Source organism: Squalius cephalus, assembly GCF_949319135.1.
Source record: "Squalius cephalus genome assembly, chromosome: 1".
Taxonomy (NCBI): Eukaryota; Metazoa; Chordata; class Actinopteri; order Cypriniformes; family Leuciscidae; genus Squalius; species Squalius cephalus.
The window spans coordinates 48,125,596-48,150,067 of record NC_137122.1 but is presented as its reverse complement, the minus strand read 5'-3'; the positions used below and the strand labels follow the sequence as shown (position 1 = coordinate 48,150,067).

At 36.1% G+C, this 24,472-nt stretch overlaps 1 protein-coding gene across 4 annotated transcripts in view; it reads left to right on the top strand.

The window, feature by feature from the left end:
• Nucleotides 1-24,472, top strand: part of usp43b (ubiquitin specific peptidase 43b) — a 74,284-nt gene that overhangs the window by 6,263 nt on the left and 43,549 nt on the right. For all 4 annotated transcript variants that reach the window (XM_079876279.1, XM_079876278.1, XM_079876277.1 and 1 more), the window contains exons 2-3: nt 4,295-4,447; nt 19,027-19,136. In XM_079876279.1, coding sequence (XP_079732405.1) covers nt 4,295-4,447; nt 19,027-19,136 — 263 coding nt within the window. The remainder of the gene's footprint in view (nt 1-4,294; nt 4,448-19,026; nt 19,137-24,472) is intronic.

The window sequence follows — 24,472 nt, the reverse complement described above, 5'->3', positions numbered from 1 at the left end:
AGTATTTAAATGAATCACGCAAGGTGATTTACTAAGGTTTGCGCTCATCAATTTACTGGTATTTGCGCCGTTATTTACCACCCCAAAAAAAGCATGTTTTAAACCAGATGCAAAGCATGCTTTAATGGGATTGCGCTATCATGCTAATTTGCCCTGTTTAGTAAATCTGTCTCTATGTCTGTTGGCTCTGACATAATCTGTGTACTGTAGCGTACTCCTAAAAGTTGATGAAACTAGCAGAAATATGGATTTCTAATTTACACTGTTTCTTTTACAGCAAACCAAAACTTTATGCTATATCGAAATATAAAAAAATAAAATGTTGTCTGAGATAAGAATGTATATGTACTACCTGCAAACAACTAGCAACAGAAAGTTGTCATGAAATAAAATAAAAAAATTAATGGAAGTCCTGATAATGAATGAAATGTTAAAAGGTCACATATCTATATTAAATTAAATTTGTTTTCCTAGTTATGCTTATCAGTTAGAAATACCTCATGGTGCACGCAATGTCTTCAAAAAGATTTTTAAAAATCCTTATCCAGTCTTAATAATCTTTCATGGAAATCCATGTTTCAATTTGAACAACAACACAGGAAAGAAAATTGCATTGACAAATAATTTACTGAGATCTTACACAATTATTTTATCCTTATATTTGGGTTCACTCTCAGGATTTTAAGCAAAAAGGAGCCTTTGAAGACCAAAGCTTTGATGTTTAAACTGTCCAATACTATTTTAATTTTTTTTACTATTTAATGGATGGTTCTGGGTACTTTTCCTTCTTGTCTTGAAATATATAACACTGAAATGTTTCTCTATATGCAGTACAGAACTTTTTTTTAATTTTTTTTTGGAATATGGCTATGAATGAAAAATCAAAAGAGTCTGTGAATGTCTATAAACCAGTTGTGTTTATTCACAAGAGGATCAAAAACCAAAAAATACACAAATAAAATGCATGGCCACAAGGATCTGCTTCCATACTAATACTAGTTTTGCGTACAAAACTCTCATTCAAGTGCAAGTCAAACCTCTTCAGGCTGAGCACTCATTGACGAAATGAAAGCTTTTCTTTTCCTACAGTTTAAAACTGACAGGGATCCTATCTTTTAATACCACTATAAGTGGAGGCCTACATTTCTCAAAGCTTTCACATACGCCAAAGAAATTTCACAGGACCAGAATTTAAATAGTCTACTACAGTAAATAATGACTGTATGTCATATAATTAAATATTAGGCTACATTTTTATCCACCCAACACAAGCCTTGTGACCTTTGGCCTTTGTTTATATATAAATATATCTAGCAGTTTCTCTGTCACATTCTTTTAAATAGAGGGTGCTTTGAATGAATTGTTGTTCCTCTGAATAACTCCTTTGAGGACAAGGCATTTGGGCATCTAGACTTTCATTCTTTTGAACATGGGTTTAAACTCTGTGACCACATGACCCACTTTCTCACTATATGACTAATGTTAATATTATTATGTTATCTCAGTCCTTAGGCCTACGGCTTCATATTATTATCTGCAATTTGCTTCCAGCTGCTAGATTGAGTTCGAATGGTTAATGCTGCTGTAATTAATCCTTATGTCACTCAGCATTAAAATTATTATTTTAAATGTACCTGACAATCAAGACTACTTTTAACTGAATTGAGAATATGTGGACTAGTAAGACTTATGTTGCCTTCAAGTTACTTTGGAATTATGATTTTTTACTAGACTAGCGCACATAAACATTATTTTTTATTTTATTTTTGACTTTTAAAGAAAAAAGACTAAGCTAAAAGTAAGCAGTTTATGAGACATCATATTCAGTATAATGTAGTACCTTACTATATATACTGCATTCAATTTTTTTGAAGGAAGTCTCTTATGCTCACCATGGTTGCATTTATTTAATCAAAAATACAGTAAGAACTGTTTTATTATTATTATATACTTTTAAAATGAAATTTGTTTCTGTGATGACAAAGCACAATTTTCAGCATCTTTACACCAGTCTTCAGTCTCACATGATCCTTCAGAAATCATTCTAATGTGAAGATTTGATGCGCAAGAAACATTTCTATGGAAGCTTGTTTCCGCCACAGAATAAAAAATAAAAAAGTTAATTGCGACTTTTTATCTCACAATTCTGACTATGAATTCAGAATTGCATGATGTAAAGTAATAATTGTAAGTTATAAAGTCAGAATTACGTGATATAAACTCAAAATTCGGAGAAAAGGAGTCAGTCTTTTTTCCCCTCAGAATTGGACTTTATAACTCGCAATTGTGAGTTTATATCTTGCAATTGTGACTTTACACTCACCTAAAGGATTATTAGGAACACCTGTTCAATTTCTCATTAATGCAATTATCTAATCAACCAATCACATGGCAGTTGCTTCAATGCATTTAAGGGTGTGGTCCTGGTCAAGACAATCTCCTGAACTCCAAACTGAATGTCAGAATGGGAAAGAAAGGTGATTTAAGCAATTTTGAGCGTGGCATGGTTGTTGGTGCCAGACGGGCCGGTCTGAGTATTTCACAATCTGCTCAGTTACTGGGATTTTCACGCACAACCATTTCTAGGGTTTACAAAGAATGGTGTGAAAAGGAAAAAAGCATCCAGTATGCGGCAGTCCTGTGGGCGAAAATGCCTTGTTGATGCTAGAGGTCAGAGGAGAATGGGCCGACTGATTCAAGCTGATAGAAGAGCAACTTTGACTGAAATAACCACTCGTTACAACCGAGGTATGCAGCAAAGCATTTGTGAAGCCACAATACGCACAACCTTGAGGCGGATGGGCTACAACAGCAGAAGACCCCACCGGGTACCACTCATCTCCACTACAAATAGGAAAAAGAGGCTACAATTTGCACGAGCTCACCAAAATTGGACAGTTGAAGACTGGAAAAATGTTGCCTGGTCTGATGAGTCTCGATTTCTGTTGAGACATTCAGATGGTAGAGTCAGAATTTGGCGTAAACAGAATGAGAACATGGATCCATCATGCCTTGTTACCACTGTGCAGACTGGTGGTGGTGGTGTAATGGGGGGATGTTTTCTTGGCACACTTTAGGCCCCTTAGTGCCAATTGGGCATCGTTTAAATGCCACGGCCTACCTGAGCATTGTTTCTGACCATGTCCATCCCTTTATGACCACCATGTACCCATCCTCTGGTGGCTACTTCCAGCAGGATAATGCACCATGTCACAAAGCTCGAATCATTTCAAATTGGTTTCTTGAACATGACAATGAGTTCACTGTACTAAAATGGCCCCCACAGTCACCAGATCTCAACCCAATAGAGCATCTTTGGGATGTGGTGGAACGGGAGCTTCGTGCCCTGGATGTGCATCCCACAAATCTCCAACAACTGCAAGATGCTATCCTATCAATATGGGCCAACATTTCTAAAGAATGCTTTCAGCTCCTTGTTGAATCAATGCCACGTAGAATTAAGGCAGTTCTGAAGGCGAAAGGGGGTCAAACACAGTATTAGTATGGTGTTCCTAATAATCCTTTAGGTGAGTGTATATCACGGGATGTAAACTGGCAATTGTGAGATAAAAAGAAGCAATTATCTTTTAAAATGTTTTATTCTCTGGTGGAAACAAGCTTCCACACATTGATTATAATCAATGTTGAAAACATTTGTAGTGCTATTTAGGGTTCCCTTTCAGTCGGTCACTTTCAACGTTACGTCTCTGTTACTTCCTTCGAGGGAAAGAGGGTTACCTAACCTAGACGTTTTTGTTAAAACTGTGATTTTTTTTTTTTTTTTTTTCAGAATTCTTAGATGAATAGAAATTTCTAAAGATCAGCATTCTTTTTAAATAGAAATCTTTAACATTAATATGTAAAGCAAAAAAACAAACAAACAAACCAAGCACAAAAAACTGCTGCTGTTATCTGCCAATGCATTTCATCAGAACTTTTTTGTTATCACAGATGTGATGAGGATTCTTCAGTTATTCATTTACACAGTTGTTGTCATGATCTGCAGTGCGAAGCATTATTCACTGTATAGCAGAATGCAATTTACATCCTCCATCTGGTCTCCACTGCATCTCAGTTTCTAACAAACTGCCTATTCTGAGTCAGATCCACTGATCATGTTATTCAATGACTCCAGGATTTGTTTCTCTCGACATTCAATAGACAACTCAGGATTTTATATATGGAGTATGTCGACTGAATAAAGGGATCATGTTCAATACCTTTTTTGTGTAATGTCTAATAGACAATCTGACACTAGTATTTGTGTGACCTTTATCTTGTTTCTTGTCTCCAGATGACCGTATCTAAATATGGTGCACAGTTCCGGGGGAATTCCCAGCATGACGCTTTGGAATTCCTGCTCTGGCTTCTGGACCGCCTCCATGAGGACGTCAACTCATTTTCAACCGTACCCAATGGAAATAACAGAAGCAAATCAACTGGCAAAGTAAGCGCGTGTCTCAGAACCTGCCTAGGGCATGAAACAGCATGAAAGAAGTGAAATGATGCAACATTCAATCTCAAAAATTGGCTCTGGAATTTTTTCTCTTCCCCTCATTATATTATTATGCCTCAAACTACAAATCATCACCTGAAAAATCTACAATATGAGAACTCATAATTATTTTACAGATCAGTAAGTTAGTAGGCGTTACCAATGACTCTTCTAAAACCCCATATGGCCAAACAGCTGTTACCTTCACCATTACCATGACTTGACAAGGTGAGAGAGTCTTGTCTACACACCCCTGCCACCCGTAAACAACACATCTGTTTATGAAATATGGAGATTCGTGCCAAGCGCCACAGTGTGCATTGAGATAGAGTGGTCTTCTTGTACGTAACCTTGGCATTACCCAGATGAATAGCTTTTCACAGTGGCTGTGATTTTCACAAGGCGATATTCATGGGGACTGAAATTGATTTGAAACCAATAGCATTTTGAAGGTCTACATGTGTGCAATGGTTTCCACTCATCTTGGACCTCAAATGAAGCCACATCACCATGGCAGCAAGTTGCATAACCTTCCGCAATTATTGCCACTCGAGAAGAAACATGCAATATGTAGGCCTACTTGTTTTTTTATAACATTAATGTTAAACTGCATTCAAGTTTATTTACTCCAGATCTCTGAAATTAGGGAAAATTAGTTTTCAAACATTATTATAGCCATTATCACTGCACCATATCTCCACTATTAGTGTTTAAAGAAAGCATAGCACTGATAATGGAGAAGACTTTTTTAAATAAAGCCACTGTCTTATTTAGAAACAATTTTCAAACAACTAGAGGACGCAGGTATATTTTTCTCCATATAGAGGCCAAACATTTCCAAAAATCTACTTTCAAACTATCAAAGCTGCTCATGTCGGAAGAAAGCCTATGCTATTTTTAAAAGTCACAAATATGAGTAGCTGAAATTCACTGAACATTACAGGAGCTTTGATTGTAGACTGCTTTTTTGGTCAGATGAGGTCTTTAGGCAAAAAAAAAAAACATCAGAGATTGAAAAGAAACTATTCACCAATGTGATGTACGGAGTTGACGAATTAAAATCAAGAGATCATTTTGACGAAAAAAGTAAGAATTTTAAACAGTATGCAGCCAGAAGAACAATTCTGCTGCTGTGAAAATGTCAAGAGGGCTGATGACATGAACAAATTAAGTGTATTAATTGAATTTACATTTTTTAAATGTATATGCAGCACAACAAGCCTAAAAGACATGCAATCCATTTTAAAAGCTTTAAAAAAACTTTATATATGCATATATTTATATTTAGAATTATTTAAATCCAAAGTCTAATATTAATTGTCAAAAAGCATTAATCAGGTGGCGACAATGATCATTTAAACTGTTCACTTAATTGATTCGTTCAATATGAATGAGTCGCTGAATCTCAAATGACTGATTCAAAAACACTGATAGGCTCTGGAACAAAACAAGTGACCATGTTTATGAGTGGATTATTCAATCACTCACTCAAATGATTTATTCAAAAATACAGATACTTTCAGGAACAAAACAAGTCACCCGCTTCTTGGTGCGTGAATCACTGATTCATTCACTGAATTGGTTTATTAAGAAAAATGGAAGTTCGCTCATGGGCAAAACACCACCACTGTGTGTTGCTCAGAGATGTGCAATGATATTGCTTTGGCTGAGGGGGCGTTTATACGACACAATTTTAATATGTGTTTTGCCCATTCATTTACAAGACGACGGCATTTTGGGGGCCTGAAAAAGTGAAATTTTTAAAACTGGTTTCAATGTACGAGTTTTTGAAAACGATACCATTATTGTATCTTTGTAAACTACAAAAACACGAATTTATGAAAACGGTGATATCATGTGCTTGAGTATTACGTGTTCAGTCTATAGGCACGTAGTGTTTCTTTAAAAAGTGGCATCGCCAACTACTGGCCTGGCAGCGTTTTTAGTGGTTTTACCGGATCCGTGTGAACAGGGATCGTTTTGACCGTGTTGTCGTCTGTACGCGAGGAACGCAAAGGAAAGAATTTTCATTTTTAGTAGCCTACATCGTTGTCGTGTAGATGTATCATTAATTTGACTAGTTTGACATAGTCCTTAGTTTAACTATTTGCGCCGATGGAGCAAATGTAACTGGCAATATTTTGTCTAAAACATAAGTTAAATAAGAATACCCTTAAGGCCTTTACAATCGTCCCCTGCTTTTTGATCAATGCTAAATGCTAACTGACTAAATGCTAACTGACTAATGAACTGCTTTCATTAAAACATTCAAACTGCATCGTTTAATGAGAGACGTTATTACTTTCTCATTGAATTTCGGGGAAGGGGATGGATAAAAATAGTGGGAAAAAAAATGCCACCCACAGTTTTCAAACATAATTATTGACATGACATGTTTTATTGATATGTTTTATAAATGACATTACAGAATTCATATTGAAATGCTGGTGATACGCATTGTGCTAGCTTAACACTAGCTCAGAAGTGTGACGGCCCACTTTTACTAGCTTTAAATGGCTTTTAGCGCACAAACACCATAATACGCCTACGATTTTCTTCCGTTTGCACCATGCTAATTGTCTCTTTTTGAACTCAACAGTGCCTGAATGGTTATCAGATGTGGTTTGATGTAGTTGGTTTTGTTCGCTAATTAATAATTTGTTTAGTGACACAAATTTGAACCTCTGCTTAGTGATGAACCAAGATTTGAGTCTTTGATTTTCTGTAAAACAACTCGTTTAATCTACAGTCTGGTAGCATAGCGGCACACTGTCTTTAATTGATGATCTTTGTGTGTATGTGTGCGTTTGTGTCACGAGCCGGTTCAGTTCCTCTGGCTACGCCTGTGGCTACAGCCTGGCTTATTATCTCTGAGCAGTTCTTTCATCTACTCTCTGTTGATGCCCTTTTTGACTGAACTTGATCCATTATTAAAAGCCCGCTTTTTTTTCCTTTTAAGATACGTGCCTACTGCCTATGTAGGCGCACAGATAAAGGCTTGTGGTATAACGCTATAGGAACATGGGATATACAGTAGTCGTTTTAAAAGCCATTACAAGGTCAGTAAAAAAAAATTTCTGATTGATAGTCGGTGTTGATGCATGCTATGTGTCAAGTTGCTAGAGATCTGCTTTTCACCTGCAGTCAAACATCTGAATAACAACGAGATAGCCTTCGCAAAATGTACTGTTGTGAAGTGCCTTTTGTTATTTTTTATGGGAGGGAACCTCTAAAACCCATTTCTATCCAGGTTCAAAAACCTCAGAAACATCCTGAAGACCAAACCAGACTATACTGACTTCACTGACAGACTTTCCATTCAAAGGTAGGCCTTTTAGCTCATGCAGTGACGAATAGATAATCAAAAATCAACTTGTTAATTAAAATTTACAGTTAAAATTATTTATTTAATTCATCTTTAATTCAAAAATCATTTTTTAAATATATCTCAATAAGGATAAGTGCCTCAAAATGCCTCATTTATGAGTCAGTACACATCCTAAAAGGAGCATGACCCTCCTTCATACCAAGTATGAAGACATAGCCAGAACCCAGCAGACATTTTCAGACTCACTCTTGAAGACATTCATTATAAATGTATTATACATGTGTGTTCTAATGGAGGTTGACAAGTGCATGCCTGTAAACAAACAGCTAGATCTATCTCTCCTTCTCTCTCCCTCTCTCTCTCTCTCTCACACACACACTGACCCCGAGGCCACTGATTTTTGGCATTCCCTTCACTATGTTTACTGGGTATCACTCTGGAAACAGAACTGGTGCGGAGCCATCTCTCAATGGAATGAAAGGAAGCTTTTGTGAACGAGTGGATGAAAGAGACGCTTGTTCAGGACATATGGACTGAAGGAGAGCGATAGAGAGAGAGGTGCAAACCCCTTCCTGCAGCCCTCATAGAGGGTTTAAATTAATTTACAGTGATGTCATTATGACTGTGTCCAAAATTCTTACATCATCATTACACATTCTTTTTAATTAATCTGGTTATTACAGTAACTCTAGAGATAGTGCCATCTGTCGGTATTTTGTCATCGATGGACCACACAATACACAGTACTATGGATGTAGTAAAAGCAGGTTGAAATTTATGCTCACTTTTATGCTCACCTGTTTTTTGGACAGTGAAGCAGCAGATTTTATATAAAGTAAAATTAAATAAATAAATAAATATAAAAACACATCCATCCATTTTCCAAACTGCGTGTCGCATAGGGTCAGAATAAAATAAGATAAAAAATAAAAATAAAGTTATTTCTTGCATAACTGCAAACCTGTATATAATGTCTAAAGAAGTTTGTCTAGCTTTTGAACGCCAGACCATGATCATCTCTGCAGCAGTTTGTGAGGCCATGGGACTGGCCCATGGGACTTTTTTTCAGTCTCACTCTATCAATATAACAGTAGGTCACGCCACCTGCAGATGTTTTCTGTTGACTTCCTTATTCCAATATACATAACATCAGTAATGTCCATGAGTCAAAGTACAGAAAGCTGCTGGAGGTCTTCTGGTGTGGAGGAAACCACCTACTGTTGAACATCTGCAAGACAAAGGGGCTGTGTTGGACATCTGGGATATCAGGGAATTTCTGGAGCTGCCCATGGGGAGCAATCCAAACCTGAGCAGCAAACTGGGCTGACCAGAGAAAGTTGGCGCGGGCTGTACTGTATGAGGTGGGCTTTTCAACTTCTGGCAGCACCAGATATGTTCTGCTAGTGGCGCAGGTGTTCTTCTGTCAGTTTGGAGAGCAAGACCAGCTCAGGAGAATCCATTAATGTGATCTGATAACTAGGCATACAGATTTAGAAAGTTATGAAAAAAATAAAAAAAATTCTTCTGCATTATATTTTTCTCACTATTATTTTAGTATTTCATTATTATTATTATTATTATTATTATTTTCATTAATACATATATATATATATATATATATATATATATATATATGATTAAAATAATACTGATTATTATTTTATTGATTATTATAGTATTTTATTATTATGATTAAAATTTTATATATATATATTTATATTTAAATTAATTCATATTTATGTTTGATTAATTTTTTTTTTTATGCAAGTAAAGTGTACCAACCAATGTCTTAACTTATATCTCTATATTTATAAAAATAACAGAGTTAATAATACTGAATTGATTGTATATATTATACATCATGTTGTTAGTTATTAAAATATAGAACTAATAATATTGAAAAAATGTAGAGCATTTTGTCTAATTAAAAAATGCTTTGTAATACTCTCAGAATACTCTTGTGACAAGTGATACTGAGAAGCGACATCACATCCTTCCTTCCCTTTCATTCCGTCACAGGTGCCTCGCAGAGGTAAATACGCTACATGAAGTGCCCCTCATTATTATTCATTTCACATACTCTCGGTTCTCCCTGACGATGTCTGAAAGGAAATAAACGCTGCTCTGCATCCAGTTCTGAAAGCTTGCCAAGAGCTCTTCTCCGCGGAGGACTAGCTTTTCTTTCCCCTTCTCTCTTCATCTCGGTCTCTCTGTCTCTCTTTGTGTATTTGCCCACTGGCATCTCCATAGAAACCAGCACAAGGTAGGAAGCCAGGGTCTCACAGCATTGCTGGATGAATTGTTGCCCACCTCTAGGGAAAGACACAGAGGGAGAGAGGGAACATTGAAAGACACTTTTTTTTTTTTTTTTTTTTTTTTGTGCACGTCCTTATTGGACTTTCTATTCTTAGCTCTTGCTTAGCGGAGCTTCACTTCCTCTTCCTAAACAGATGGGGAGATTGTCTGTTTGCACAATGTTATTGATCAGTCACACTAATGAGATCTCCCCTGCATCTAAACACCTAAAATATTCATCTGAATCATTTTATCTGAACACAAACCAAACAAACAGGCGCAGGATTGGGTCTGGTTTTTCAGCCGAAATTCTGATGGCAAGTACACACACATCGGAGTACTCACTCAAGTATACTGCTGTACAATTATTATTATTATTATTATTTACACCTATTATTGCAGTATCAACGTTTCCCAGATAAATCCACCCTTTAATGACGTATATAAACAAAACAAATTGTAGTCGTTCACTTTACATGTCGGGAGCCAGTCTCATCCTGTCTAATTTGGAGGCTCTTGGCCTGATAAGCCGCAAAGGAAAACATTGACAGATATTGTGGAATCCAGTCATAAAATCTAGCAGTAAACTACTAAAAACAATTTTTCTATAAACCGGAATTTCACAGATTTCTGCAATTTTTGGATTAATCAATCAAAGTAGGGCTTCTCTAAATTTGCTGCAGGTTGATTTTTCTTTTCTTTCCCACAGGTTAAAGGTTGCTAAAGTCATTGGGCTAGTTTTGTAGCATAGACCTGGCTACCCTGCCTATAGACTGAACACATAATACGCATGCACATGACGTCACCGTTTTCACAAATTCATGTTTTTGTAGTTTTCATAAATATGATCACATGAACGGCCAAAACGCAAAAAAAAGTTCATTTTTTTTTTTTGTTGAAAACAGTGTCGTGTAAACGGCACCTCTGAGTTTCATTGTGTATTAGGCACTCATTCACTCTAAGTCTTTATTACAAACCGCCAAAATAAAAGTTTGGTTCAACTTGAATTATGATATATCTGTTTAAAAAAAAACACTATTGTGTCAAACTTTTTTTTAAAATAAAAATATATTTTGATTAAAATGAAATCAATGCTTTTTGATTATTAACATTTTATTAAACAGATTCCAGAAAGGATTAAATCCTTTATTTACATAATTAAAAAAGAAAAAAAAAAACTCACTTCATAAGACCCTGCTTTATGATAAAAGAGTCAAAAGTCTGGTTCCACAAGATGAGTTTTGCACAAAACTGGGATTTTTTTTAAAAAAGAAGAAAGTATTGTGGTAGATTTTCCCCTGCACATGACTTGAGTTAAACCGGCTGTCCCGGACACCTATGATTTTATACTCTACTAAGCATACTTCAATACAAAGTTGGCCAACGTCTCAACCTTTTTGAACACTATCACCCGGGAATAAGTTGCTCCACTAAACACTATCACTTGAGAATAGAAGTAAGATCTCTAGTGTCTAACCTACTGCGCAGCAATAATCAAACACAGATAATCCTTCGAACATGCTTTAAAATCGGCCAGAGGACCTCAGAAAAATTTCAGAGAGAATCCCAGCTCCATCAAAAATACAACAGTTTATAGAGGATAGAAATACAGAACACAGCAAAATAGCATAATATACTACTCGTGATCATTGTATCATATTTCTCGTATATGATTGGTTCAATTTATGCAAAACAGCACCCACCTATTTAGATATTAGAATCATCAGAATCATGGGGTTGGTAGTTCAATGTGATGTCATCTTTGATTACTCAATCTGTCATGGGACTATTACATTTAGAATAACTGTCTAACTGTCTATATATTCAGAGTTTCCACTCTTTTGAAACAACAACCTTGCTAAAAAAACATATTTTAATCATTAATATAAAGACCCTTCACAATCATAAAAGGCCAGTCTCTCTTTGAACATTGTCTTGCAAGTCTTGAACTATTTGTAGAGTGATACAGCATCATCCTTCAAGCAAAAAGACTAGTTCTTTACCGGAGGAAGGAGGTGGATATCATCTATGATTTAAATAGTGTTTAGATCTTGTAATTACATTCGAGGCGCACATGAAAACACTTTTGAATTAGTATAAACACTGACTCTCCTCAATCAGCATTTCTTCTCTGACACTAGTCTTTCCATCGTTCTCTTGCTTACATTCTGACTGAACAACGCTAACATTAGCAAGGCAAACATCCACAGCTCCAGACACATCATTTAACAACTGTCTCTCACAGACTGACGGGACATAATTATTTTTAATTAAATGCCTGCCCTGTTTTACCACAGTATATTTACATAGTTAATGCTTAATTTCCTCCTCGTGGAATTGCGCAGAAAACTTTTGGAGGAAATGTGTAAGGAATGCAAACAACAATGATAGGGCACATGCAGTGCCCCCTTTATGTGGACACTTAAACTACACACAAAAATGTCTGAATGTAAAGCAATATATAGTTTGTAAAGCAAAATCTTAGGAAAAAAAAAATTTGAGTCATTTAGAATGAAGTCATTTTCAAAAACTCATATACAAACAAGCACGATTAGGTGCCATTGCAGTACCTTTCACTTGTAAATAAAAATCATCCTGAAAACGAAAAAAAATTGTTAGTCAAGACAATACTTGCTAAATCCAATAAACATGCTGTACTAGGTTTTACATCCACAGATCTTTGTGCTAGAAATTGTTCTAAAAGCAAGTAAATCTTCAGTTTGAGGGATATTGGTATATAAACTCTGAACATCAAAAGTAGCAGGAAGCACATCATCAACAGAAAAGTCAACACCATATAATGATCATGTTTATGTTACTTCGTTGTCCTGCACCTGAGCCCAATCTTAGTGTTTGGGATGTGCACACCTGTTTTGTATTTTTCAGAGATCTCCTGTAGGCCATAAGTAGAGGTGCCATTCTTCATCCTTTTCTTTCCTCTCCATCTTTTAAAAGGGGGGATATTTTTAGTTTGGAGCCCAGCAGGTAGTCTTTCTCTGAGGAAGTGGGATGTCCATTATATATTAATGTATCCGGTGTATGTGTGGGCATGTGTGTGTTTCTATGTTTAAGCGGTTTAAAAGGCTCTTTTTGCTTATCTGGGCCATGCTGTGTTGCGGCCACTACAACAGATGCACTGAATCTATCCCTCCACAAGGTATACGCATCCATCTGTCTGATCAGGGTTGTGAATTATTCATCTAAATGCCATTACTGTGACAGCATGTATTGCCCGACTATACTTTTCAGGTAGTTTTCAAACATATATCTTCACAGCAAAGTGCAGTTTCTTCTACATATATTTGATGGTTGTGACTGATGACGCTTAAGACTGAAGAAGGATGAAAGACTGGACATAAACACCACTGATAATGATTTAGGAAGCCCAGCCAAAATTACCCTGGCAGAGGATAGAAAGTAATGATTATGAGAACAAATGATGAGAGTAAAAACTGCCTGCTTCACCTATTTGCTAATTTAAAACATAATTTCTCCTATTCATTTTTAATGTCGCAGTGCTTTAATTAAAAGGAGATCCGTGCAAGCTTGCAGAAACACATGTTCTCTATATGCTAATGATTGCAGAACAAATCTACATACTGGCCTTATTTCAATTTCTCAGACCAGCTCACATGTTCCGTTAACTGCATCTCCCTTGCAAAAAAAAAAAAAAAACTTTAAAGAGATAGTTCACTCAAAAATGAACATGTGCCATTTTTCATGGTGCTGTTGAGCTCAAAAAGCAACACGAAAGTAGTCCATATGACTTGTACGCTATATTCCAATTCAAAGGGAAACTGAAACAGAAATGGGAGAAAATGAAACTAAGTTTGACAATCAATGCCAAACAAGGTGCGGTCACCTCGTGAAATCCCTTTCAGCTTTCTGTTGGTCAACAAAATCACTTGTGAAAACTCACCAAACAACACTAAATGTTACCGTACCTTCTGTTACACAATCAAAGAAGTTTGACATAATCGGTGGCACCCCATTTTTAAAATGCCGGTGAGATGGATTATGGTACTTTTATGATGTGTTTTTGTTTTGAAGCTTAACAGCCCCAATTTAATTTAAGTTTGTTTGAAACAAAATAGGGTAAGTAAATTTACATTATTTTAATTTGTAAGGGAACAATTAAATACAAAAATTAGAAAAGTCTACAGGTGACTATTGCCGAAATGGATTGCATGTTGTTTTTGAACTTGAGCTACTTGTATATCAATTGTTGCACAGCAGAATCATCTAAATTCTTAAAATCAATTGTGACAATTTTATCAGCATGAAATGGAAGAAGTTGCGGTTGTATTGTCTTCCCTATTTCCGAGTGAAACGACTTCTTGAATGAAAAAAAAAACATCGTTGGAAGTTCTTAATTGTCCATTTTGATTTCATGGTTGCTTTAAGAGGTTTGGAGAAGTGATCCTCTTCCTGGTCAGGACACGGTTAAAGATGAGGCTGTCTTAAACACTCACTTATAGGCTCCAGATGCAACACATCAAAGTGCTGCCCAACCTGCCATTTTCAAACGACACCTTTGGCACCGGGTACATTTGGCCGTGTTTCAAGCAGCTTGTGCTCTCCTACTCCGATTGCACCAGTTCACTCATCCACTACCACCTCTATTCAAAACAAGGATCACATTGTGGGTCAACCAAACCCTTTGATGTCTGTCTCATTCTTCTTGAAGCATGAACAATATAGTACTGGTGAGACGAAGCTCAACCATTTAATTTATCCATAATGTCCTTTAACAACAGTGTGTTTGTCTGCACAATTGAGACTAATGTTTGTTAGTAAATAAAATAATCAAAACCACTATAACTCGCAGAGCAGCCTCAGTGGTAGGTTTGTTAAAATGCACTGTGACCTGTTATGTCAGAGAAAGCAGCGATTCCACAGGTTTCAACGTTGCAAGGATATCGAGGAAAAAAGCAATGCTTAGAGAAAGTGACACTCGCACAAAACAAAGGTTCCACAAGGGTTTTTTCGCAATGCCATTGGAAAACAATTTTGGTTCCCAAAAGAATCTTTCAGTGAACAGTCCTTAAAGGAGCATTTCACCCGTGGGAACTTTAATCTTTATTAAAAGTTGGTCATATATGTAGTCGAAATGTAACATAAATTTCGAATTTGGTCCCTTCTTGACCGAGGAAAGACAGAAAGTAACTTTAGGGTGCATTTGTATGGAAGACAACAACTCCCACAATGCACCACATTGCACAGCTCCGCAAGCCTATCAGAGAAATCACTCTTCCGTCTACAAGGCTAACTACCACCAGAGCTTGAAATTCATTTCACACAAAATTTCTAGTTAGTTGGCGAACTCATTAGTGAATTACTCCTCATTTTGTATTTCTTTCGAAATGGTGAATTATTGCATGGTACCGGGATGTTCAGTCCGCGTCCGCGACAGGCAGGTCTTCTGTCTCGGCGGCAGAAGCCGCCTCCTGTTCCTCCATCAGCCTCAGCTGCTCTTCGCTATATTGCGGCTCGTTAAGGTATCCATGAACATCTAATTCGAGCATCAGAATTTCGAAATCCTCTTCTTCCATATCATATTGAGTACCTTCCGCCATTGTCGTAACTTCACATCTGGCTCCACAGCGCCTGTTAGCTTTGCTTCCAAACAAGATGGCGGATATTGCTTTTAGTTTCTGCAAGTGCAGATCACTGATCTGTAATAGGTCTGTAGCGTGAGTGGGTCCCACCCCCTGGAAAAATGAGGAACGAGTGTTTGTAGTCTCAACCCCTCTACAAAGATATGGGACTTCCTGCTTGGAATGACGCAAAATGGCGATATTTACATCATTATAAGCAGGAACCGCAACACTGAAATACGTATACAGTCTCATGGGAAAATGAGGGAATAATACACGACCATTCAAAAATATGACTGGGTTTCTAACGATACAAAGCTTAATGCAAATGGGTGAAGTGTCCCTTTAAAAGAACCATCTTTTTCTCAATGTGAAGAAAATTTCACATTTTCAAAAAATGTAAGAATCTTTTTTTCTACTATAAAGAACCTTTTGTGGAATAGAACGGTTCCATGGATGTTAAAGGTTCTTCAATGAATCATCAATGCCAATAAAGAACCTTTATTTTTTTATGAGTGCATGAATAGTTAGTATTTTGGTACAATATATTCAATGATTTATTTATATGCCACATCATTGAATTATCTTCAACTGGGGTCTTTTTCAGTGATTAGGCTATTTGCGATTAATTTGAAAGTGTTATGGTTATAATTCAGTTAAACCGATGCATTCATGAACAAAAGGATCTCTCTTTCCAGCATGGAATGGTACTCGAGTTACTATCAAGAGACACATTCCCTACTAAGGGTCTGGGACCATTTATCTTCTGGGACCTTAACACTCATTAACCAGGCTGGGGCAGGCAGAAGAATTTAGGGAAGTGATAAGCCCACTTGTTGAATTACAGCCTGAAGTCTTTTCCTCCTTTCTGCCCTACACAGATAACAATGGAATGTGTATTCGTACAGCAATTCATTTCATAGTGTTGTGCCTGTGGGACGTAGTACTTAACTCTCAGTAGAAATCACAAGGCTAAACACGTCACTGGGGGAAAACTTCTTAGACAGCAGCCCTAGATGATTGAAATTGATGCTGCAAAATTCCAGATGCATTAAGTTAAGTTCTTGTTTGCAAAATCAGAATAATTACAATTCCATTAGAGACCCCTGTACTGCAATATAATTATGACGATTTCTCTTTTGAGAGGCATGTAGCTTGGCAACCAACCGTTTTGAAGCAGTTTAACCACAGTCAAGCTACTTACGCTACTATAGAAGATATTAACAACAAAATATCTACCACAAGATATAATACATATAATTCAAGCGCCTAATGTTCTGCCACAAAAACATTGAGGGTATTTGAATGTGTTAACTCAGTTAGAATCTTAATTATGCACTGAACAAATAAATATACTTTCAATTAAACTTTAAAAAATGGTACATTATAAACAGTCAAAAAAATATAGTAATGAACAGCAACATTTGGGAATATTTTTTTAATCAATTCAAAAACAAGTACAGTTCCAACAAACTGATTCACTGGAACACATCTGATTTTCCAATATGAAAGAGAGGGATGTTTAGTACACAGATTCACTTGAATGAATCAAACTAGAATGATTCACACTGTTTAGGTTGAATCAGATAATTTAGGGTGAACTGATATACTATAATGAATCATAATGAATCAGACCATTAAGGATATACCAATTCACTATAATTAATCAAAATAGAATTAATCAGATCATTTAAGATTGGTCAATTCACTAGAATTAAATAGTTCCACTGAGAGAGAGGACAGTTTAGGACAGTTTAGTGCGTTTGATTATTATTTTAGTTTGCGCATATGTAAAGCTACAGCTGTGATACAATATCTAAAACAAGTAAGCAACACAGTGGCTAAAAAAGTAGCTTGTTGCTTAAAAATTAGCAGCACCATTTTTAGTTAGTTATTCCTCAACACTGCTCTTTTTTCAGCACAAATAAAGTACTAGACCCAATGAACAGTAATTACGTCAATGAACCTCAAGCCTTAGAAAGAGACAAGTATTCGTTCCTCTATGTGCTCTGGAGTACCATTCTGCATGAAACTCAAGGCCCTAATTATAGCTAAGGAGTATTAAGTAAACTAGTGCAGAAAAAGAGCGAAAGAGAGAAAAAAAGGGGGTTTAAAGGGGGGAGGTGGGGATAAATGTGGGGTGATAAAGACCACATTTTCTTCTGGAGGGTCAAAGAAAGGAGGTGAATGAACTCTCCCTATTACTCGAACTCTTGGGTGGTAAAGGGAAAGTTTCGATCATACACTAGCAAAAGTAGACATTCTCATCAGGACTTTGCTGTGTCTCTAGTTTCTTGCATGAAAAACCTCTTTTCAAGCATAAATTCCAACGCTTTCAGATTGTCAGTGAGGGGGCAGACATGACTCAGCTGACAGCAAGGAATTGTGGGGAGTGTCTTTCTCAAACATTTTGCCTTGCCAGACATCTTTGAAAGGAACCAACCGACTGAATCCAACTGCAAAGCTTTGATAAGGACAATATGCTTCCAGGTTTTTTTGTTTTACTTAAGATGCTAGTAAAAGTCTGACTTTCTGAACATTTACAGATTTAAATTTGACAAAGCCTTGACCTACTTGTTTATATAAACCAAATGTAATATAAAAAGCTAAACCTATATGGATATAAAACAAATTGTTGTTTGACTGTGGTTAAAAATCCTCAGATCTTGGTTATAATGGATTATCATGCTCTAAAACAGGTGATAGAAGGTAATTATTCATTCTCCATAGCTGCTTTTTTTTGGCATGTTATTTGAACTTGTTTACTCTTACGCTTATAATTTTGTCTCTTTAAATGACCTCTCTCTGGAATATTATGCAGGATTTATTGAAAAGCAACTAAGCACGAGGAAAACGTGTCTGCTCACTGTGCCGCCATAACCGGAAGTCCCGGTAATTGTTCATTCGTTTAGGTCTCAGACGCCACCACTCTGCTTTCATCTCATGGTGAAACCAGTTTAAACATTTTCTACTAGTTGTAGCCTCTACACCTGCCATTTTGTCTGACATAAAATCTTTTTGGTAAGCGAAACAGTCTCTACGACCTCTATCTTGTTTTGTGACCTTGAGAAGTGAATCAGTCCTCCCTGTGGTTTTTATCCTCTCGTCTTTCTTTTAGCTGTTTTCAAGTTCACTGCTGCCAGTATAAAACTTCAATACAAACTGTTAAAATGAGAGCACAATATTGGCTCACTGGGTGAGGCAGAAGTCAGGTCGATCGATATTCTCACCAGCACCTCCTGGAAAGATGCATGGGGCGCTCTTGGTGACAGTGTATAAATGTGTGTATGACCTTTATGTTTTTTTCGCAGGGTCAAGAAGGAGGTGATGAAAAGCCCATCTCTGATACCCTGACCCCACCACAGGCGCAGCCTGATGTACGTCACAGCTTTGTACAGGAGCACTTCCAGGCACAATACAAGTAAGTGCACTGCCAACACGCAACACACAACATTTGGGGTTGTAAGATTTTTTTTTTTAATGTTTTTGAAAGAAGTCTCTTATGCTCACCAAGGCTGCATTTATTTGATCGAAGAAGAAAACAAAAACAAAAACGAGTAAAAACTGACTACTATTGTGAAGTATTACAATTTTAAATAACTTTCTATTTGAATATGTTTTAAAATGTAATTTATTCCTGTGATGTCAAAGCTGAATTTTCAGCATCGTTCTTCAGTGTCACATGATCCTTCAGAAATTATTCTAATATAATGATTTGATGCTCAAGAAACATTTCTTATTATCATCAATGTTTAAAACAGCTGTCCTTCTTATTACCGGTATATATCTTTGTGAAAACCGTGAACTTTTTCTTAGGATTCTTTGATGACTAGAAATTTCAAAAGAACAGCATTTTATTTAAGATAGAAATATTTTGTAACAACGTAAATGTCTTACCTGTCACTTTTATACATAAAATACATTTATTTCAAAAAAAGCCTTACTGACTTCAGACTTGTATATGTTATTGTTAAATGTATATAAATTATATCAAAGTTATATATACATTTGGATTTTTCACAACCTAATTTATTATGACTTAAGAGCCAACTTATCCTACTATGACATTTGAAAGCATATTAGTAGCAAATAACATACATGTAAAAATGTGTACTACTGGTAATTTCCACTGGAATAAATTTCCTTCTGTCTGGGAGAGATTGCTGAAGAGGACAAAAAAGGCACATATCTTAACTATACAGTAGATAGTGTATCTACACTATTTTGTTTAAAAAGCATATTAAAACCAACAGGTATTTGTGTTTTGGACACTGTTTCCAAAGCATACCAAGTCCATTTTATATATATTAATATGTCCCAGTGACAAGCTGTTGTAGCCCTTAAAGGTAAAATTTTTGCGAATTTTCTTTCTGTGAGTTTTGAGAGAATGATGACTTATGAAAGAAAAAAAAAATCCCAGGACCAACTTCCCAAATCTGACCCCCTCCACTTGCTATGACATGAGATGAATCAGTTTATGTTAACTCCAGGGATACGGTCCCCTCTTTTCCCCCAGTTCAGCTAATCATCTGTGTTAACGGATATTGATAAAGCCAACAGATTTGGGATGCAGCATATGTCCAACTGCAGCAAGCTGTTCTTAGACAGAAGATCCAAACAAACCATCACCATCAATCAACTCCATTCAGGCCAGATGGTTTGGTTGTCCACAAGGGATCTCCATTTGAAGTCTCCATCAAAAAAGCAAATTCTTTGATTTAGTGGTCCATTTAAAGTTCTAAAACAAATACCTCCAGTCGGTTTCAAATAAAACAAACTTCACATTCAAACTGACTGCACAGACAACTCAAGCTATGTTTCTTTATGTAGTAACACACTTTATAAAAAACAACACTATGTAAGACACCATATTATATCAATCAATCAATCAATCAATCATACTATATCAATCAATCAATCTTTATTTATAAAGCACTTTAAAACCACCAAAGTGGACCAAAGTGCTGTACAGAAAAATAAATAAAAGACATAAAATACGTACTTCATGCAAAGCATATAATACAAATAAAACAAATCAAGAGACATAAAACATAAGAAAAATAGCCATACCATAAAAAACAATCAAATAAATGAACAAAATGTCAACATCAGGTGTCAAAGGCCAAGAAGAAAAGGTTGTTTTTTAGAAGCGATTTAAAAAAAGACAGTGAAGAGGCTTGTCTAATAGGCAGAGGCAGCCTCATATACTGAAGCAGACTCAACATGTGACTAAACTATATAGTGTAGATTCTATTTATACAGTCTACCAAGCCACTAAATGGTCTGTTCAGTATATTTATATTTAAGCACTTGGCAGACTCTTCTATCCATTCCAAAGTGACTAAAATTGCATTCAAGGTATACATTTAATCAGTTCATGCATTCCTTTTGAATCAAAACCCATTACCTTGGCATTGGTACCTTGGCTACAGGGTTGCACTATACAATATATTGAAGATGCTTTTAAAATATTGCTAAACCAACCAGCCGGACACAACATTGACTGAACATGGACACTGTTATTGAACTGAATTTAATCAACACTGAACTGGCTCGAGCTGAATAATGACACTATTGTCTTCTGTAAAGATGCTTATACAGTAGCTGAATTTAACTCATTTCATAATTGATGAACTTTGCACAGTTATTGAACCAAACTGAATCAACACTGAGCTGACGTCAGCTGAACAATGACTCCGGTGTCTTGTGTAGAGCTGCTTATAGCTGAAATGAGCAAATTTCATAATTGATGAACTTTACACAGTTTTTGAACTGAACCGAATCAACACAAAATGACTTGAGCTGGGGAAAAAATACATTATTGTCTTCCTTAAATGCATGGCTTGGTGATTATTCCCTTAAACACCACCGGTTATGTCTTAAGTGAACATACACAGTTGGGAAATAAGTTGCATGTGTAACAGTCTATTGGATCTGTGTATTCGATCTTGAAGTGACCGCAGCCTAATATTCCTGCTGCCATCTGTGTCATTAATGTTAATCAAACAACAAAAGACAAAGACAAAATCACTCACTGCTCGAGTACTACTAAATCTAGCAGATTTAGTAGGATTCATCTATATTTAATTCATACAGTGAAGACTGTGCAGTGTTGTTTTACATTTGATTACTTTATATTGATAAAGATTTTTGTTTTTGTTTTTGATTATTTATTTCACAGAACTGCTATATTTGATCATCTCTAAGCTGTTCCTAATCATCTCTAATATAAGGGAAACTGGGGGGGAACCGCAACAACCCCGACTTCAGAATCTAATATGTCTGCTCAGTGCATCAACCGTAGTGAAACAGTAGTAATATATTGTTTATTAACACTTCTGTTTGTCTGTGTCTCAAACTCAGTGGTGCACACAGTACTATCCAACCTCTATTTGTCGACATGATACTTGTATTCTGAAAGAGCAAGCACAACCAAGGTTTGCCTGGACGTGTCCATCTTAGTTTTCTGACTTGTGCACTAGAACATTCGACATCCCTCCTCCAAAGTAAACGGAACGCAGCAATAGTCCCGCCTCAAACTCACACCACTGGTTGAGACATTACTGTGTTGAGATGCTCAAACAAACAGTAGAGTTTAATATTACCTCCGCATGTTAAACTGGGATTAGAGAAAGTATTTTAAAATTTAAATATGAAATATAAATTTGAAGATTCAGTCTTTTTATACCCTTTATGTATAATATAATATATTGTGAGAGTTTGAATCACATTCTAAAACCTAGAGAGTTCAGATCTTATATTCCCTCTCAATCTTCTTCTCGCTCTAGTGGTGAAATGCAGTAGCAGAGACAGTTTTGCCCTGTGCCTTCACTGCAGTTCTCCACTGACACTCGTCTGAACAGTTTATGTCACTCATCCAGCCTCGCTTAAGCTGTTACCTGTGTTCTCACTGTCATTTTGAGACATCATTACATTACTTTATCCTTCTCTTTTGGCATCCACATCTCTTTTTTCCCACCCTCCATCTGCTGCTAGCTGGTTAATTCGTCATTTGACATAAATTTTATGATGAATCACTGACAGAGAAAATTACTGTTTATCATCACCCAACTGCTGACAAAAAAGCTCTGCACAAACACCTGGCCTGCAGTCCAGACATCAGCAAGCCTGAGCACATCAACACGCAAATATATACACAAACAGACATAAAAACACTGATTAAATGTGTGACGTAGTCTGAACCTCTCGTTCATGAGAACTGTAATTAGTTTTGAAAATAACAGCATACTAGACATTTGCTCCTAAAGGAAGTAACTACTGTACTTTTAAAAAAAAATCGTGAAATATCTGCCATTTTATCATAGTGTTGTTCAATGCCCATTTAAAAATGAAAAATATATTGTGGATCTGATTTTTAGCGATAACCTTTAAAAAGAGACCTACTGTGAACTGCAACATTGTTAATCATACATCATGTTTAACAGCATAATTCCTAGTAAAAATAATTATAAAATAAATAAAAACAATTTCCCATGATTCTGCACATAAATATCCTGCAATCAGAGAATAGTGACAAGCAAAATCACAACTCGGCACTGTCTGCGAATGAACATACTCAAATTATCTAAATATTTGTATGCAAAAAAAATAATAAATACATAAAATAAAATTATTTATATATATATATATATATATATATATATATATATATATATATATATATATATATATATATATATATATATATATATATATACTGTGTAATTAGTGGCTTTAATGAGGGACAGAACTAATCCCATGAAGCATTGAAAATGACAATACAATTCTAAATTATATATACAGTATATATTAAACATCATTAGATAAATAGTTTTATATTTCTCCACCAATTATATTTCGATTATATCATTTTAATTTTTCTTCAAATAATAGTTTGTAATATTCTGATTCACCTCGTAGCTGGCTTATAACCCTTAATCAAATAATTTATTTAAATCTCAATGAGGTTTTTTTTTTTTTTTTGGAAAAATACTTCCAGAACCAAGGCCAGTGTAAAAAAAAAGCACAAAAAAAAACAAACAAAAAACATGCACTGCTGCACTAGGTCCACAGCATTGGTTCCCATCCCTGACCCTGGAAGTACCTCCAGCACTGCACAATTAAGAGCTGTGTCCCAATTCAGAGGACGCCCCCTTCGAAGGGATGCATACTTCCCACGGAGGTCGGACTGAACACAACACCACAAAGCACCAGAGATTTCCAGTAATTACAAGAAAGTTCAGGCCAAACCATCTCTTTCTGATGTTAGTTAGGTGGTACAGTGTCATCTCATAGTCGCTTTTATCCCGAGGCCCAGAGGTTGATCGTTTGTGGAAGAAACTGTTGAAAGAGCTTCAGTTGCAGCACAGCAGGAGAGAAGGTTTAAAAGTCAGATTCATTGCGCTGTATACAACGACAGGCCCTGTGTGGAATTTAAATGACTCCCACTCAAGTGGCCTTCATACTAATGCAGATCATGGCACGGATGTTATTCACATCAACGTCTTCCAAATATTTAGCTAGCTCCTTCTGTTGTCTGGAGACCAGTAAATATTGAGCTTATATTTGCTTATTTGTTTGCACTAATAATATGATCCTAATTTGTCAATACAAAATAAATTACAGTATGATATGATATTAATACTAAGATTTGCCAGTATACAACAGCACATGGCACTAGATATTGCATCCCACAATGCAACTGACTCAACCCTTTTTTATAACCAGTATGGCAGGAAACCATATCAAGCATGATTT